This window comes from Anser cygnoides, chromosome 1, assembly GCF_040182565.1.
Source record: "Anser cygnoides isolate HZ-2024a breed goose chromosome 1, Taihu_goose_T2T_genome, whole genome shotgun sequence".
Taxonomy (NCBI): Eukaryota; Metazoa; Chordata; class Aves; order Anseriformes; family Anatidae; genus Anser; species Anser cygnoides.
In genome coordinates, this window is record NC_089873.1 from 27,382,939 (window position 1) to 27,401,307 (window position 18,369).

Genomic DNA, 18,369 nt, shown 5'->3' on the forward strand with positions numbered 1-18,369 from the left:
ACCCTTAATTTCCAGCAGTTTTAGAAAACAGACCAGGCTGTGAAGATCTTCCAATATTAACCCCTCATCCTCTCCATAGTGCCCCCAAAAAGCCAAGTAAAAATCCAACAAACCAAGCCTTGTGTGATCCTCACATGCAACAACCTTGAGTGTCCGTACAACAATGTATGTGGAGGGATGGATGTTCAATGCTCATTACTTCAAAATCACTAACAGAAGCTTTTCCTGAAATTTTGGCTTAATATTTAAACAGATGATCAAGCCTCTTCTGTCTTACCCTAAACTGCAGTAGTATTAAGACTCTAATCGAAATCAAAGGGGACAGTAACGCTAAAGATGGCAGAATGGGTTTTGTTGAATTTAAACAACCATCTTCAATATGTGACCTAATATGGAGTACTTACAGCAAAATAGTTTATTTAGCAGTGTTATCAGCCACAGAAGAAAGTACTCTGGTGTATACATAAACAGTTTATGCATAAACAGAAACTACTCCTACAGTGGCAATTCACCATTGATCCATATACTCGTAAAAGCTACCATAACGTTTGAGAACACGTAGGTATTTACTCTTCATGCAAACAATGGGAAACATGATGCACGTTTAGAAACTGACAGTGATGAACAGGCTCCTCGGACTCTTATGAAATTTGGAAACACTTTCTGTATGGAGCACCTGAATCCAACCCAGAGCAACATTTTACATGGTGTCACTCGGGACTGTGATCTGCATCATGAATACAACTATATTTTGACTGATAAAAAAGATAGGAGCAGGAAACAGGTAACTTTCTAGTTTGATGATTATCATTATTTTCATAACCTCACTTTTCTCAATTGCCGAATACAATTTAGACGAAGCACTCTGTAAGTACCTCAGAGTTGAAAACACCACAGAGACAATTCTGGATAACTTTTGTCAGAGGCCACCTTACTTAGGAGTGACCTTATTCTCCTCAGAAGCGTTCAGAAGGTGCACCCAAGCAACTGACTAACTCAGACACAGTGCTTAGTTCTGCCCAAATCTCACAGGGTTACAACTGAAGAGTTGTTTAAGATATGTTTATGTGGGCATTAACTTCCTACGTACAACCTGCTAAACTGAGGCTTGTGGGTATTTTAAGTGCACTGACAGAACAGCACAATTTAAAGACAAGCACATAAATGAAAGAAAACGAGGGCAACTGACCACATATGGCAGACAGTTGGTATGAAATAGCATTTAATTAAATTTATTTTCTCTGTTATGTATCCACTGGATTTAACTTAAAATTAGGCAGAGATGCTAAGGAAACCTTTATCAAGTAACGGAAGTAACAGCAATATAAATAGCTTCCTATATCCTTAAAGAATGTTACCCATACTAAAATATGGACCAGAAGTTATAATTATTAGACTAAATTCTAGTGAAACCATTAAATCCCATGGCTATCCGTGCTTGAGGAAAATCTGAAAAAAGTTCTTGAGGACCACTGCACACAGTTCATCTCTCTCTGAAACTGCCGTGCAAAATGAATTACAGAGTTTTCTTTACAGGTTACACAACAACAGTCATTAACATCTTACAGGATAATGTACAAATATTTCCTAATGAATTACATATTCAGCTTGCTGTGGGGGGTAATAAAGAGAGGAATCGATTCATGTAGTTAGATGGGAATGCCCCACATTGCCTTCAGGCACAGATGACTACATTTCCTAGTTGGCAGGATGACTGCAGTGCAGCCAGCCTCCAGTGCCAAAAGCTGGTCTTGGAAACAGCCCCTTAAGGACTCCCCAGCCTGACAAAGCAAAAGAAGATCTATTCGGGATTCTCTCCAAAATACTGCTCCATAATGATGGCATATAATGAGGCCTTGGGCTAAAGGACTTCTGCAAGCATCTGGAAAAGAAGAAATACTACAGAAAGACAAACCACTGAAAGAAAGCTATGACAGAGAAAATAATAGACTGGAAGAAATCACAAGAAAAAAGCAAGCAGGTAGGAGAGAGAGAAAACCCAAAATGGCTATGGTACTACAATTACCAAGCAAGGTGTTCTATACACCTAGAAATAAAGCCATTGTTTCCTCAGGAAACATATACTGCAGATTAGGCAAGTTCAGGTCATTTAATACAGTGACTGAGACAGTAAGTCACTTTTAAGTTGTGTTTCAAGTGGTAAGTTCCTTTCTGTAGGAATTATCATAATGACAACCTGTACCTTTTCTAACAAACCTAAGTGAGAAGAGCAAATGGAGGAACGAAAAAAATGGTGGTATGGTAACATATGAAAAGGCTGAAAGGAAGCAGAAGAAAGCAGTGCAGAAAAAAATGGACTGGATTACAGAAAGAAAAAATCATCATAAAAAAGGCCACAAGGGCTTTTTCTAAATAGTCATTCTTAATTCCTTGGAACCTGAAAAGGACACATCAAAGACAGGATAAGATAATTTAGATGTGAAGGGTTAATATATGATCTCTGGAGATCATACACTCCAACCTCCTACTCAAAGCAGGGTCACCTTCCAAGTTAGATCTGGCTTCTCAGGGCCACGTCCAGTTGAGCTCTGAGAACCTCCAGTGATGGTGATCCCACCACCTATCAGCAACCTGTTCCAATGCATCACCACTTTCATTCTGAAAATATTTTTCTCATGTCTAGATTGAACTTCTCATGCTGCAACTTGTGTTTATTGCCTCTTGTCTTTTTGTTGTGCCCTTCTGAGAAGACTCTGGCTCTGTCTTACATATTTTCTTTCTACTGGGTGTCTGAAGACAGCAGCCGAATCCCCATTACGCCCATCAGAAGTCTTTTCCAAGATGGATAAAACCAGCTCCCCCAGTGTCTTTTCCTACATCACATATTCCAGCTTCCCAAGCATTCTAGTGGTCCTCCACTGGATTCACTCCAGCTTGTCAATGCAAAATAAATAAATAAATAAAATAAAATAAAATACTGTCTTGCTTTATACTACACATTTCAAATAGTTCAGTGCTAGTGAGGATATAACTGACCTCCAAAAATTCCACATGCTATACTTCACAAAAATCTCTCATTTTCTCATGACATTCAATAAAAAATATTTGATTAGCTTCTTTGTAAGAAAAAGAATTACTTACTGCCTTCCCATGTACAGTGTAAGAGATTCAATGCTCCCTCTACCCTTTTCCAGTGTTGAAGATGAAAGAAAGCATATGCTATTGCTTCACTGTCCCCTCTCTTCAGAATATGTTCAGGGGGCAGAATTAAGCTTTTCATTTCTAGTAGATACTGCAATAAAAAAGCAGAGTACAATTATTTCAGGAGTAATAAAAAACACAAAAAGCTTCCTGCGATTCTACAATGCATACTGAAAGGTCTATTTCCCTAAAGCATTTTGTTTCATAAGTGTTTCATCAGATGTGTAACATCAGCAACTGCACTGGAAGATAATTACGGAATGATTCCCAAACACTAAGATACGCTGACAGATGGTTAATGTTTTGCTCTTCACTTGCAACAGGAGGACCATGGAGAATTTCAAACTGAAATGCCTCTCTTATCAAAGGGGAAGGAAAAAAAAACTCAAAGTAGGAGAGAGACTCTAAATACAAGAGCTTTTTAATTAGAAATGTTCATAATGAAATGAAGACGACATTAAGCAGTTCGACGCACATAGTCATAGGCTGCACACAGGTAGCTTTACTGCATTACCATCCACAGGGTACGAGGTCTGTAAACATGCAGGGCTGGCAGCCACCTAAGTGGCTACCAACTATTTACAAAGAAATAAGGTTTACAAAATATAACAAATATCAGATTTCCACAAAAGAAAAAAAAAGTACTTGATATTTAAGATTGCTACTCAAAATATTTATTGAAAATGGCATGAAAACGAAAAACACCACTGGCCAAACCCACGAACAACTCTCCCAGTTAGTGCATCCCCTATAGCAGCAGGTGACTGAAACACACCGAGGGTTCATGCCACAGGAGAAGACAGAGGTCCTGAATGTTATTCAGGCAGGGGATCTTTCCTTATTCCCCAGCCCATGAGTTAGACCACTACCAGACCAGCAGACGTTGCCTCGGCATTGGTGTTACTTCGTCCCAGTTAGTGGAGGGGAAAGATAAATGGACGGGGGAGGATACATCCCTTGTTGGGAAGCTTTACGAGGAAAGGGATGACAGACAGAAGTCACAGGCTGCTGAATCAACTCCTGTCTGCCAGCTCTCCTCCACCAAGTACAACACTTCCCAGCTGAGCACTAATTTTGCTTCAATAGCATAGGGAAACTGTTGCTCTCCTCCAGGATGCCCAAGGGCAAACGCTCTGCCCGCTCGGCTATTTCATACAAGCGGCTACGGGTAGCACGTGAGTCACACAGCACATGGTCCATGGGCTTTGGATGAGTTACAGGAGATTGCTACTGTTGTCAGAAAGGAGGATGACTGCAGGTAAAGGAGGGAGAGAAGACGGCTGTTTCAGCCACTGGGACAGAAGTATAAGGATGTGAAACTACTGGAAAAAAAAAATCTACAATATTTACTAAGAGGCTGGCTTTTTTGGAGTGGAAAAAAAAATAGAGTCAAAGATAAGAAAAAGACTGCAGATTTTAGATAGGGAGGACAACAGTTTGGTGAAATTAAAGAGGGTACAAAAGAAAGTTATGGACAATCATCAGCAAAAAGAGAATAAGCACGCAGCCCCTCTACTTTAGATCAGTCTCTGTGCCTACATGTTGGTCTCTGCTTTGGTTGGGAAGGAGGAGGACTGCAGAATTAAGGACTGATAGAAAACGAGTGCAGGCACTTGCCAGAAGGTCGCTGTGACCCATCAAAGGTGACAGAGAGGTGTGGGTGATGGTACCCTCTTGGCTCGCCAAATACCGATTTCTGCAAATGGGAGACTTGCACGCTGGCTCAGCGATGCGTGAAAGAGGAACAAAAAGAGAGGGAAAGAAACAAATGAGGATTCAAAATCATCCTTGGAGAAAGGAAGAGGAAAGGCCCAAGAGGAAGGAGAATCAAGTGGCACAAGGTCCTGGAGGGCATCCTAGAGCTAGTCATCCCTTCGGCCAGAGGACGCCTGGAAGGAGCTAGACAAACAGGTAGGGGATTGAAAAGACCAAGGTCAGAGCAGAGAACTGACAACACCAGGAAACAGATAAGTAATTCAAAGGGAAAGAAAAATCACCCGTGTTTCTGATGCAGGTCACTGCAGGAGAAAAAAAAATGAATTAGCAGTGGGAGTAACATGTGATATTGGATTTTCTCTAAAGCCGTTCAGAAAAATTAGAAGATCTGTGGAGCAGGTGGATTAGTGGAGGAAGCTGCAACCTAGTAAGCAGGACAGTCTGATGGGGGATTAAGAGTGGCAGGAAGAATGGAATAAAGACCTGACAAGGGAGCTGTCAAGCTTACAGAGATATAGGGAATGTTCTTGTTCACTGCCTGTATGAATTAGTCACCCCTCTAAAAGCCCAGGTCCTACCCATTAAACAGAATGGAATATGGTTGTGTGAGATGCAGACTGCTTGCTACCTGTTCTGTTCATTTAGAACATACCTCTCGCTTCTGTATTTTTTGCAAAAATAAGTGAGAAGTTCTCAATATTTAAATATTTCAGTCAAAGGGGAAAAAAAGCCATGTCACTATCTGTAGGGAAAGAAAGAACAGGAAGGGATGTCCTATCTCTAGGAGCATTAAGATGAAAACATGTTCTTTTGATTCTTATGTATTGCTTGTTAGCAGTGATTAAAAACAAATCAAGTGGAAATACCTGATGGTACGATGTGCCTTGACACTTGCAAATCATTCTTAGCCCTCACTCAGTTGTTTTACAACTACCTTTTCAGTCTTCATTTTTCTCAGTTTCAGAAAGACAAAACTATTCTTAAAAGTTCCTTGGGTCAAAAACGGGAGACACTCCTCCCTCATTACTCTATCACAGCCACACTTTCCCAAACAAGATGCCCGTAATATGGCTTGGTGACATTCAGGACGGCTCACACAAAGTTGACGGATGGCTCAAGTCTCATTCAGGCCTTGTAATCGTTTTTGTTCTATGCACAGAGGTCAGGCCCACCTTTTGGGCATATAAGCTATCAACTAATTTACTCTGGAGGGATTGCCGGCAGGAATGCTGATTGTACCCAGCCCCAGACAGACCTCAGCTGGAACACTCTGTACATCAGGCACATCCAGAAACATAAAGATCAAATTCTACAGGAACACAACGGAGCTACGCAAAAACATGGCAAGCCTGCTGCGTGAGAGAACACTTGAAAGCTTCCGTTTGTTTAACCTACCTATAGAGCAGAAATGGGTACCCAAAAGGTACCTAGCTGAAGGCTGAGCTTGATTACTATGAAGGAGGGATATGGCAGTCCGTGAAAATGAATTAATTTGATATCCTAGAATATGACATCTATTCCTGTGTTGCTGTATTTTCAAAGAGAATTCAAGGGCCCTGAGAGCCCTTCCACCTTCCTGGAGATTTCCTCAGAGAACTCGGGGTCTGCTTGCAGATAGCACAGCCAAGGCAGGCTCCATTTTTTGGGTGACTGCAGGCTACTGCCTCCCAGGTACTTGACAGACAGGACCGAGTCTCAGAAATCTGCTGGGTTTCTAGCAGATCGTCACTGTGATGAACACAGTCCCCACAAACATTTTTTACTGGAGAAACAGGCAAATTCCAGTCAAATGAAATTAAATGAAATAAATTTTTCTTCAAAATCTGCCCGATCAGCTGCCAATTTACCATGTGAATCACAATCCTGATGGACTTCAACATGCAACAAAAATCTCCAGCTCTTGACAAGCCACAGACATTTGATTTTGGTTCCCAAGTTGCTGCTATTGCACTTAAATCAAAGATGCTACACGAGACAGTCAGTCTTCTCTTTAACATCAAAGACTACAGGGTGGGAAATTGGCTGTTTATACCTAATTTCCAAAGGCCTCAGTCCAGAGCACAGACTTGTTCTTACAGGACTAATATAGACATAAGATCCTAGCATACCAGCGAAATTCATAGCACTGTGAACTGCAGCTGGCTTTACAAGAGAACAACCAACACCTCCTGAGAGATTCCTTATTCGCCTGTACCTCTCGATATACTGCCTGCCATGTGTGCACAACCATGATCCTACATTTAAAGCGATAAAAGTTCATCACCTTTTCAATACTTTGAATACAGAGGGAAGACAGGGAGGGGCTTTCTGTCATCCTGACAGGGTGAACCCAAGCACGGTTCCTGTGCAAGGGAAGTCAAGTAACAGGCTAAATAGCCATAATAAGCAAAGAGTTGGCCATCAGGGAGGAAACGGAGGTGGCAAGCCCTGCACATCTCCACCTGCACTCGTTTTTCAATGACAAATGAAGAGGTTTATCTAGAACAGGAAGTAATACACACCACCACCACCACTATGGGGTTATCATTTTCCTTTAAAAAAGGGATCAGCTTGGGGAAGACAATCTAGAAAATTTCAGCCAGACTGATCTAGCTGTGATCAAGGTACGAGTGAATACTAAAGTTGCCCAACTATTACTGTCACCAGCAGATAGCTCACCCAGCCCTTCTCCACTGCACTGTGTTGGTTTGAATTTTGTGTTGTTTTTTATTTGTTTGTTTCACGGACTTTCTCTTCCCTCATCCCATACTTCTTCCTGACAAAAAACTACCTTTTAGGAGTTCCAAGGGGAACAGCATGTACTTCCACAGAAGGCTTCTGGGCTGGCTACTTGATATTTTAATAACAAAAATCATGAGCTACAGACACTCTGGACATACGTGGGAATGTACCTTTTAATGAGCATTTGGAGAATGACAATGGAAACTTGCAAGAGTGTTATTGTTGTTGTTATAATGCCTATAGGTGCAAACAGTGTGATAAGTGCTGTACAAGCACTTCATTGTGTACATGCAGTGTAATATGGGGAGTTTATATTTCTCTTACTTGAATTGATTGAATACATATTATTTCTTTCATAATACTGACAGCACTCTGCCTACTACTTCTCCTCTGCTGGGAGTGCTTTTAACATTCCAAATTAATGAACTACTTCAGTGCCCCATTATAAAATACATCAACTAATCTCAGGAAGGTTTTCCCTCAGTTCTGCATCTTACCTCTGAAATTACAGCTCAGATTGCTCACAGGCAATAGTCACTGCACCTATGACAGCATCCCCTCCAGGCCAGAACATCAGAATTTAACACTGTTTGAACAGGAACTCTTCCTCCCGGTGGGATGAGCAGCACAAGCTTAAAGCAAAGTTCCAAAATACTGGATTCTGCATGCCCAGAGAAGCCAACTGTAGGTCACACTACAAGGTCTCATTGGATTGATGGTAATTAACAAGGTTGGCCTTTTTGCTGGAGATACAAAACAAATCACTGTCTCAGTGAGCAGCTAAAAGCTCTCTTAAACATGTCTGGAACAGTTTCTCTGCAATATCATGGGGTGTGCGGGACGGATTCCTTTCCCATCTGGTATATAAATTTGTTTGCATTATTTGTTTCTATTAGCAACTACAACTTACTAGAAACCACAGGAGCGTTCAGAGACACAGTTCTCATTATAAAATAAATTACAACAAAGAAGATAAGAATGAAATGAGAAAGAATGAAAGGGAGAACAGGTAAATCTTTAAAAGTGTTCAAGTTAATGGTTGGTTATAATTTTTTAAGAAACAGTTTACTCACAAATGTGGCATTTCTTAAAGTATCATCAATATTTACAGTCTGAATGAATTGCAGTGAAGTTCAGCAGGTACCCTTTTTACATCAGTTCAGCCCCCTGCTTACATAGCCACCCCAGACAACTGTGTGCAGGGCACACATCTGGCTAAATTTTAACAATTAGATATAAGGACCACAATCTGTCCCTCTGACTTTACTGAACTTAAAAATGTTTGTGCCTTATAAACTACAGAAAAGATTTGGGTGGGAGGGGTGCGCTTTTCAGGGTGAGTTTGAGAAGAGGAAGCCTTGCAAATCGATTCAGAAAGGGTGTTCCGCAATTGAGGAACATCTTAGACACAGCTGTGGTATTTTATCAGCATTAACTTGAGATAGTTACATTGCAAAGAAGCGGGGAAGCTCCAACAATAACATATAAATAATACTGATGAAGTCTTCCGTGCATACGTACATACTTTTTCATATGCTCCATGACCTATGTACTCTCCATGACCGAGGATGTACTACTCTCTTTTCCATAAAAAACCCTCTGGAATACAATGATACCCCAACTGTGGCGATAAAAACTTTTTTGCCGTTGTTTAACTCTTAAATTTTTGAGCAGCACGTTGCCAGTGTCAGCACATTTCCTTGGGACAAACACTCTACAGTGCCTGATGCTATACTAACACAAAGGTAGACCAGACCATAGAATAGAATAGAATAGAATCTCGTTTAAGAAAGAGATGGCTTGAAAAAAAATCAGGCAAGTGGCCACAAACAAGCGATACAATTTGGTGTGATTCTTCTCTTAGTGGAACTCACAGCTCTTTGCTTTGTTCTCTTTCCTGCTGTACTGCTGACTTACATCTGCCACTGGTATGCTTTTCTTCTACTAAAAAGAAGCCTGAAAATATTCTGCCTGGTCACCTGCTTTCTCTTTACAAAGCCAATCTCTGCCAAGGTATAGAACTGCAGTTTGCTGTAGCTGAGTTGTCTCAGCAACATAAACAAGACAAACTCTGTAGACAGATGTAATACCTTCTATCAGACATTTTTCTGGTACAGCTTAAAAAATTAAGTGGCTTTCAAGCACAGATACCTTTTGATTACAGGTAAGATGTCTTCAGAATGAGAAATCATCATCAGTTGGACAATAGTTCAATTTTCACTGCAGTCAAGAAAGAAATCACTGCTGACATACCTAAGCTGGCCTTACACTACATAGCTGAGCTTCCAGAAACAGCACAGCCAGCTCAGCTGCCCAGCTTTCTGGATAGATTTGGCAAAATGCACGGAGCTCTGTATTGTCTTTGTTCACTAAAACCTAGTTCTGGTTCCTCCACGTGTCACATCTTGTCTCCAGCATAATTCTAAAGCAATGACAATTTATCACCTGTAACTGAGGCTTAATGGACTGATCTCTGGGAGGAAAACTGTCATCGAAACATACTATAAGAAATGGAAGAAGAGCCCTGTGTCAAAAGAAGATTAATTGCTGGAAAGGTGGCTGCCTGAAGAAAGATTACCAGCCTTAGTAGGTCTCTGTAAGAGGCATTTTTGTGTGGACACAAAATAAATGTGGAGTCATCCAGAATCAATGGAATTGGGTGCACCCCACAGAAACCAGCCAACATCTGAATGTTTGCTTTTCACTATCAGTGCTCAAGAATTCCCATATCTTCTAGAGAAGAATTCTGATTTTGTCCATTTACTTACACTAAGCAAATTCAATTAATAACTAAAAAATTAGTAAACAAAATTCCAAAGCCAGATTGCTTACTAGCCTTTTCTGTTTCCCTCCTCCTTTATACAGGATGATCAGCCCTTTTGCATTCAAAATTCATTTTGCTTGTGATGAGTAAGAAATCTACTTAGTTATTAGAAAACTTTTTCAGTGTAAGAGTAACTGCTTTTTCATTTTCTTTTGCCTACATCTTCACATGACATAAACACAGAGAGAATGCCCAGAACCATGCGTACACACTGGCTCCCATGTGGAAGACAGGTGCTTTTACAGGGTTTCTCACCTCTACGTAAAGATGAGAATCTGGGACTTTCAGACTGTTCCTTCTTAAATAAGTGTTCCTACATCTTCAAATTACATTTGAAATAAAGTGTAAGAAGGAAAATCTGACCTCTGCAGTATCATTACGGAACACTGGACTGGTCTGGCCGTACATCTCCTAGAGAAAATCATCAGCGCTGTAGGAGTCTAATGGTTGTTTTACACCGACCTCTAACAGGTCAAAGGCAGACCCAGTCTCCCTTTGTTTCTAAGCCTAGCTCAGCAACACCTCTCTGCAAATTGTGTTCCATGCTCTCTCCTCATCTCAGAATCTCATTAACAAAAATCTGCTGTTTCCCGTTAAATGTCTCAAAAATGCATTTCTAGTAATAATCGTTTTTATGTGATGAATTTTAATGATCACACTGAAAATGGAAAATCTCCTTTTGAGACAAACCATAAATATATTGAACCATTTAATTTTTTTCCTCCTTAATAACGTAGGTCCTTTCAAGGCTTCTGCTGAGAACTTTGCAAATGCTTTCAGTAATATGTCAACATCATAATTTATTTCTTCCTCAGTCAGAACAAGAGACTCGTTAGCGTTAAAATGCTAAAGAAGCTTTGAAGACATATTAGCATTGTGGCACTGTTCAATTTCTTGTGATTTCTTTTTAGCTGCTTGCTACAGCTTATCTCTGTTTCTAGAGACTTCAATCATAATTGACCAGAAATTGAGGTGTAATATGCATACTCTGCATAAAATTATAATCACGGATATGTTATTGCTACCTTTATAGCCTTTAGCTAATAGCAAAGAGAATATGAGTGCAAAATCAGCAGAGCTGTATATTAGTCTGTATTAAAACTGGTTACGCTGTTTTAATGTCAAAATAAGAACAACAACAAAAAAAACACAACAAAGTCTGCTCCCATTAGTACCTCATTATCCTGGTAATCCATACTTTTCACAAAGATTTTTAATTTCAGAATGACAGCCTGTGAAATTCAAACTGAAGGAATCAATTAACAATGTGAACTAGACTGAGGAACTTATATGTGGACTGGACTTCTGTTAAATTAATAGTACAGAAAATAACATGAAATTTGCATTTCACACATGGGGGATGCTTGTTGGAAAGGGAATTTCAGCCTTTTATTGAACAGTCACCTAAACAGGAGTTGGTGAGTGAGACAAGGGTCACAAACAATGAATAGAAGCAACAATCTGCAAGCAAAGCAGCATCTTGAAGGTCTGGAAGTGCAGAGATTACAGGGGCAACTGCCACAATTTACAGTAAATTAGATTTTGCAATGGAAATCAAGTCAAAGAAAAGAAGGCTCTTAACTACGAACAGAAAAAGAACAAAAAAAAAAGGTAGTAATTAAAGATTTAGCCTTAGTTTCATGGTAGTGTTGAGCATGGGGCAACAGCAGGATGGACCTTAAAAGAGTATTCAGAAGTGGAAACCATTGCAGCCAATTGTCTCCCCACCCCTGAGCAATGAAAGAACTGGCCCCAGAAACTGTCAGACTTGCACTACAAACTTGAAAGAGGAAGATCCCCATTCAAAATCAAGTGATCCAGTAATGAGAATAGTAAATGGAGTACCACGTATTTAAAGGAGGGAAATAATGCATATTAATGTGGATTTATTAGTACACAATCTGTTAAAAAAGATTTTGAAGGAAAGAATGATCAAAGGCATGGAGGTAAGTAGGCTACCAAGGAGAGCTCATGACAGACTAAATTGACATCTTTGCTTGGCAAGTTATCTATTTTTTTTAAACGAGGATATAATGTTTTAACTGGGCTTCAGTAAGAATTTGAAAAAGTTCATCCAGAACAAGACTGGATTAGAGAGGCAAACAAACAGCCAGGTAGAAGAGAGTACCAATGGCTGTGTTGGTTCAAGAATCATTGGGATGGAAGAGGATAAACAGAATTTCATAGGATATCCAAGAGCAGTTTTGGAACCAAATTTAAATATTTTCATTGTACAGCTTGCCACAAAAGTAGAAGATCAGCTAACAACACAAAGGGACTCATCTCACCTAAATCTAGTCTAAAAATCAGGCTTTTAATGGAAAATAGTTGCTCCTTTCATAGTCAACACAGAAAGAAGCACCTCAGAGGAAAAGTCTGTCTAGAGATGTCTAACATAGTTCCTTCTTGCTACTGTTTGTCAAGGAAGTCTAGACAATTTTATTAAACAGCCTATCTTTCAGATAGCTAAATCATGCTATTTAGTGGATGGCATAACAGATATATCTCACAGAAAGAATACTTAATTCCTGAAATGCATGGGAACAAACTTTCTGAAATACATGCGTACACAAGGGAGAAGTTTTGAGTTTACCTTGACCAGACTTGGTGTTCAATTCTAGCTAATGAACAGTCTCCCTACATTTAAACACACACAAGCCTTCCACTCTCCAGCAAAGGCTGGTTGCTTTCACAGGGCAACACTGGTCCAAAGGAGGTTTGCAGGGTGAGGTTCAGAGGCAGATCTCTATGGGCCAAAAAGCATCTGTCTTCTAATTTGCCTTTACAGTGAACTTACAGACTGCAGGTGAGAAAATAATAAATTAGCCTTCAGTAGCCATGGGCAAGATTCTTGCTGCTGAGATACACATCTCGGGAGAGGATTAGGGAATTAAAACATAAATCGCTTTTCTTACTGATCTTTGTAGTTCTCAGTGATTCTTCATCTCTGAGCTATGTGTTCTCAGAGCTTGATGACAGAGTGCTGCATAAGGATTACTAATGCAACTTGTTTGAAGCATACTATGAACTCCAAATCTAAGTTTCTTTGTATGGCATATCAAAACCATATTCTTTTATGTAGTCATCAAAACAAAGAGAATATGCTACTTTAAACTAGAAGATACTTTATGGCTATTGTGCAAAGAATAATCTGTCCCTACATATAGTTCTGTCCTGCAGCATAGCATTTGGTGGTAAATACTACGACAATGCAGTATGCAATTGTTAGTCACACAGAGGACTCACTTTAGCTAAAATTTCAAGTTTTGAGGTCCAGAGTAGAAGACACTTTATGTGAAATACCAGAAGAAAAAAACTGTAGAGACTATCTATCAGCCTCTTTGCCCTCCCATTGTTTGCTCCCCTTTCTACAACTTCACGTGATAATCAAATACAAAAAAAACAAAACAAAACAAAACAGGAGTTAGGACCTCAGCAGTTCTACAGCTACGACAGTGCTTTCTCCATACTCACTTTTGGCACATGTGGATTAAATTCTACTGCTCTGTGAATAGCTTCTACTGCATTCATCTCTGCAGTACTCAGCCCTCGCCTTGAGGCAGCCTCTGGAGAAAATCTAGAAAAGCAAAGGAACAAACACATTAGGTCAGAAATGCTAGTAAGAAAAAGGCAGAAAAAGAATCTAGATCATGGGCCCATGTAACCAAACTGAGTCAATTTCCTATGCTCTCCAAACTTCCATAGTAAGTGGAAACTCTAAGTGATCTATTACGTGAAGGCCAATGAAAATCCCAGCAGAAGTGGAAAGCATGTTTGCATCTAGTCAAGGCAGGAAGTCAGTTCAGTCAGATCTTTCTCTGTCACTAATCTAAATTTGTTCTAGATACCTTTCTAAGGGGCATATTCAAGGCTGAAGTTGCAGAAAAAAATAAAAGTAAAAAAACCCAATGCCAAATAATCGTTGGAGGGTTTCTATTAAAAACAGGTTTGGGGAGGTTTGAGGGAGGTTCCCAACCCAATGCCCCTGGGCCAGGCTGGGATGGAAGCACGATGCAGCAGCAGTAGCGGGTGGTCTACTGGCCGCAGCACCATTGAGGGTAGCATGCCCAAACTGCGGGCAATTCATCTGCCCCAGTGAATGAAAAACCAGACCATGCAATCTCTTTCTCACCTCACACCCCACGGCTAACTCCAGAGCTGTACTTGGCAGGCAGACACCACAGGGAAAGCTGTGACAACCTTAGCCCTGCCCTCCCAAGCTGGAGTCGCTGTGTAGGGAGGAAAGATGTTGCAGTAGGTACTGGCGATCTACAGGATAAAAAGAATGAAAGAAAATTACTTAGATCTTGATGTGTACATACACTTTAAAAGCAAAAACTGTCAGGATGTCAGTCAAGAAAACGGCTTTCCACTCTACTTGCTTTCCAACTTTAGGGAGGCATTTGACCCTCAGGTGCACGGACACAACTCCTGCCTGGGATTTGTGTAAAAGCATCTGAGAGCAGAACTGGGATCTTTGGGCTCCATCTCACAAGGAGCTGAGCACCTTTTTGGAGTGGGCCAGCACCCTCAAGTCCACAGATATCAAGTAGATGTGCTCAGCACCTTGGAAGGTTGAGACCCAAGAGATAGCCATAACAGGAATGAGCAGATATTTGTGTGTCTAAAAATATGAAATTATCTACCTCTCAGAATCCCTGACATGGTAATGCTAAATCCACCTGCCACTATTTAAGCAGTCTTCTCACAGCATTTGTAAAATGACATTGTTACCAGTGTATCCGCATGCATTTATTACCTTTTTGAGGTCAGGTTTATATAAAGTTGAAGAGGTTGAGCCACACACCACCTTTCAGTTGAATCTTCTTTATACTACCTAGGAAGCCAAGGCTCCCCCAGACAGTATACGTTACAGGATCTTTTAGTTACACCTTCATTATACTAGCTAGGAAGCCAAAGCTCACCCAGATAGTATACATAAATATGAAAAAAGAATTGAATTTAGGCTATTTCTCTTTTCTTCTTCCGTAATATTTGAACTGCAATGTTTGATCACTGCAATTTTTCTTCTTAGATATAAATTAGTTTTGTGAATTTACTGCAGGACTGAATTCTCCTGCTAACCCAGCAGATTGTTAGGGTGTGGGCTCAGCAGATCACCTAAGAGAAATCTTGAGTTAAATCAGGAATTTTGTTGGAGAGGTTCTTATGCACTTACTTGTCAGAGACAGCTCTGGCTTTGAGCAATGCAGCTGTGTAACATATTGTTGCTGATTTTGGTAAGCTTATATCTGTTCAAAGAAAGAAAAAAGTGAACATCTGAGCCCTTAAAAGTCTGCAGAAAAAAGTGTTTGATCGATACTTCATCAAAGTATGCATGGGATGCGCAAAATTATTAAGTGAATACAGAGTACATTCTGATCTCACAACTTGCACTCTCATGTTACATCAATTTTAAATTTCCACCCAAGTAAAATATACAGGCTTTAAAACCTGTGTTAATGACCACAGGAACTGCCATTTAATCATCAACTGGTTCATTAGAGAACTAATTCAAAGAGTGCAATTATGGAGATAAAGTGAAAAAAATCATTACATTGTACATAAAAGTAACCTGGAAAATGTGATTTTTTTCCAGTTTATGAAATGTTTAAGAAATAGCTGAGGGCTATCTTATTCCTTCCTCTTGTTTTCACTAGAAGCAGTTGTTTAATATGAATACAAGGCAGCTACACAAGTTAAGACATATTTAAGTAATAATGGATTTGACATGCAAGCAAACAACTATTAGATTCACTGCAGTTAAAGATCAAGAGTACAATTAAGGTGTTTTGCCACTTACGGAAATCTTGAACCAAAATGTTCACCAGACAGCCTCGAGCCATTTTATGCTGTCCCAGATATGCAAAGCAGCCATACACCTGACTTAACCCATTGGTTCAACTTTATACCTGTTCTCTACCAGCAGATTGGCACCAAGCATCCAAAGGGTAGAGATAAATGCTGCTTAACAGATTTCATCCATAGATTTGTTCCCCCTCTATAGAGAATTGACTTCCACACTAGCAATCTACCTAGCAGACATATTATCTAGTGACTGAAATATTCCAGCATTAGAGTGTAAAGATTACACTTAAATAAATAAAAACAAAACCAAAAACCTAAGGGCTGGATTCTGCATACAGCACACTGTCTACTACCGTAAGTAAATCCCGATGAAGTAGTAAGATATAAAAAGCATTATGGCCCAGAAAAAATATACAGCTTCCACTAGTAAGTATCAAAAATAAACAGTGCAGTAAACACAAGGCACTGGACTACGCCCACTGCAAGAGTGGAGAGTTAATAATTAGACTATTGTTCTCAGAAACTATCTATCCCTCAGTTTGTCATTAAGAGTGAGATGTAGTGAGCATGTTGGATACTCCCCTACAATATATTCCAACTCTGATTTCACTGGATTGTGCAACTGTAGCAAGTAAAGTAATTAAAATCAACAGCATGCAGAACAGACTAGGTGATGCATATCTGAATTGCTACAATAATAGAAGCTAGCTACAAACACACATTTGAGCACACCTTCAGTGACAAGAAGAGAAAATATTTCTAAGCACCTCCAATAACCCTGCTTATACCAGGTTCTCCTTAGCATTAGGAGTTAAAAGCCATTTCCAGTAAACAAAAGTGGTGTTCTACAGAACATACCAGTCTCTGTCCTCTAGTTAAAGGCTTGTTTTCAATCATAAATGGATTGGAAGGTAGAGTATCTTTCTGAATGCAAAAGAAAAACAACAAAACAATGACCTGCAGTCATTTCTGTGGGTTTGATTTGGTCAGTAGAATACTGTATTTTCCCCTGATCTGTATAGTGTTTTTCTGGGCCACCAAGTCATCTTTCTCTCACAGGAAATATTTTCCCTTCCATCAGTTCAAATCTAGCAATGTCTGTTGAGGTTTGGACATCTACAAAATTTTGTATGAATGATGCAGAACAAGAGGTAGATCTGCTGCTATTCAGAAATCCCTAGAAATTTTCCCATGCAAACTACCCTTATAAAAAAAGAAGCAAGAAGAGAATGCTTGTCCTACTTTGAGTAACAGAGTAAGAGCACTTTAAGGAGCTGAAAACTAGAAGGAATCAAGAGGTCTAGCATATGAAATGGATGCAGCAGAGGAAAACCAGTTGTTATGAAAGCTGAATGCCCTATTTCAACAAAGGAAGCAGGTATGCCAGCAAAACACAGAATGACAGGAAGAACATGGCATTCCGTCATTAATACACAATCCATGAGGTTAAGCAATGAGACTACTCTACACAACAAAAGTCACACCACATGTGCAATGGCTAGCTTCCACATCAGATCATTGATTCCTGAAGGGTGAATGTTCAGTGGAAGGGACACGGACCAAGCTGTGAGGAGTACAATTCTAGGATAAGAGCTTAAGATATCATACAGTAGGAACTGAGCTTGATGTGAGGTTAAATATATTAAACAAAACACTACATCACAAAACAAGGTCTTCTACTAGGAAGTAGGTGCTCCTAGGCTGGAAACAGCTGAGGGAAGTCTGTGCATACAGATTTCAGGATGATGTATTGTAAGGTGCTGGCATCTACACAGGAGGGAAATGTGGCGAGGTGAGGTAAGGCTTAGGTACACCACCTGAGTCATTCCTGCAGAAGCAACGGGATTTTTCAAGAGAATGTTGTGTTCAAATCTCATCACCCATGTTCAAGATCAACAAAAGTAAACAAAAAGACTGTGAATTGGTTTTGTAACAATCCAAATGAAATATGGCTTGAGAGATGATACAACTACTTCCTATGCATACCCACAGAGAACACCAGGAAAGGGGAAGGGCTGTTTAATTGAAGGACAATGTTGGCACAAGAATAAACAGTCCAACATTAAATTTAGGCTGGGGATTAAAAGAAAGTTTTAAGACATGAAGTTTGGAGACAGATTTCCAGGTAGAATAACGGG

At 39.9% G+C, this 18,369-nt stretch overlaps 1 protein-coding gene across 4 annotated transcripts in view; it reads right to left on the reverse strand.

Annotated features, from left to right (window-relative positions):
• ST7 (suppression of tumorigenicity 7) overlaps positions 1-18,369 on the reverse strand; it is a 144,499-nt gene that overhangs the window by 12,728 nt on the left and 113,402 nt on the right. For all 4 annotated transcript variants that reach the window (XR_007159079.2, XM_048051007.2, XM_048051009.2 and 1 more), the window contains exons 10-12: positions 15,603-15,675; positions 13,898-14,000; positions 3,103-3,253 (exon numbers count right to left, since the gene is read on the reverse strand). Coding sequence is in view for 3 of the 4 variants with exons in the window: in XM_048051007.2 (XP_047906964.1) it covers positions 3,103-3,253; positions 13,898-14,000; positions 15,603-15,675 (327 nt within the window). In the remaining variant the exon portion in view is untranslated. The remainder of the gene's footprint in view (positions 1-3,102; positions 3,254-13,897; positions 14,001-15,602; positions 15,676-18,369) is intronic.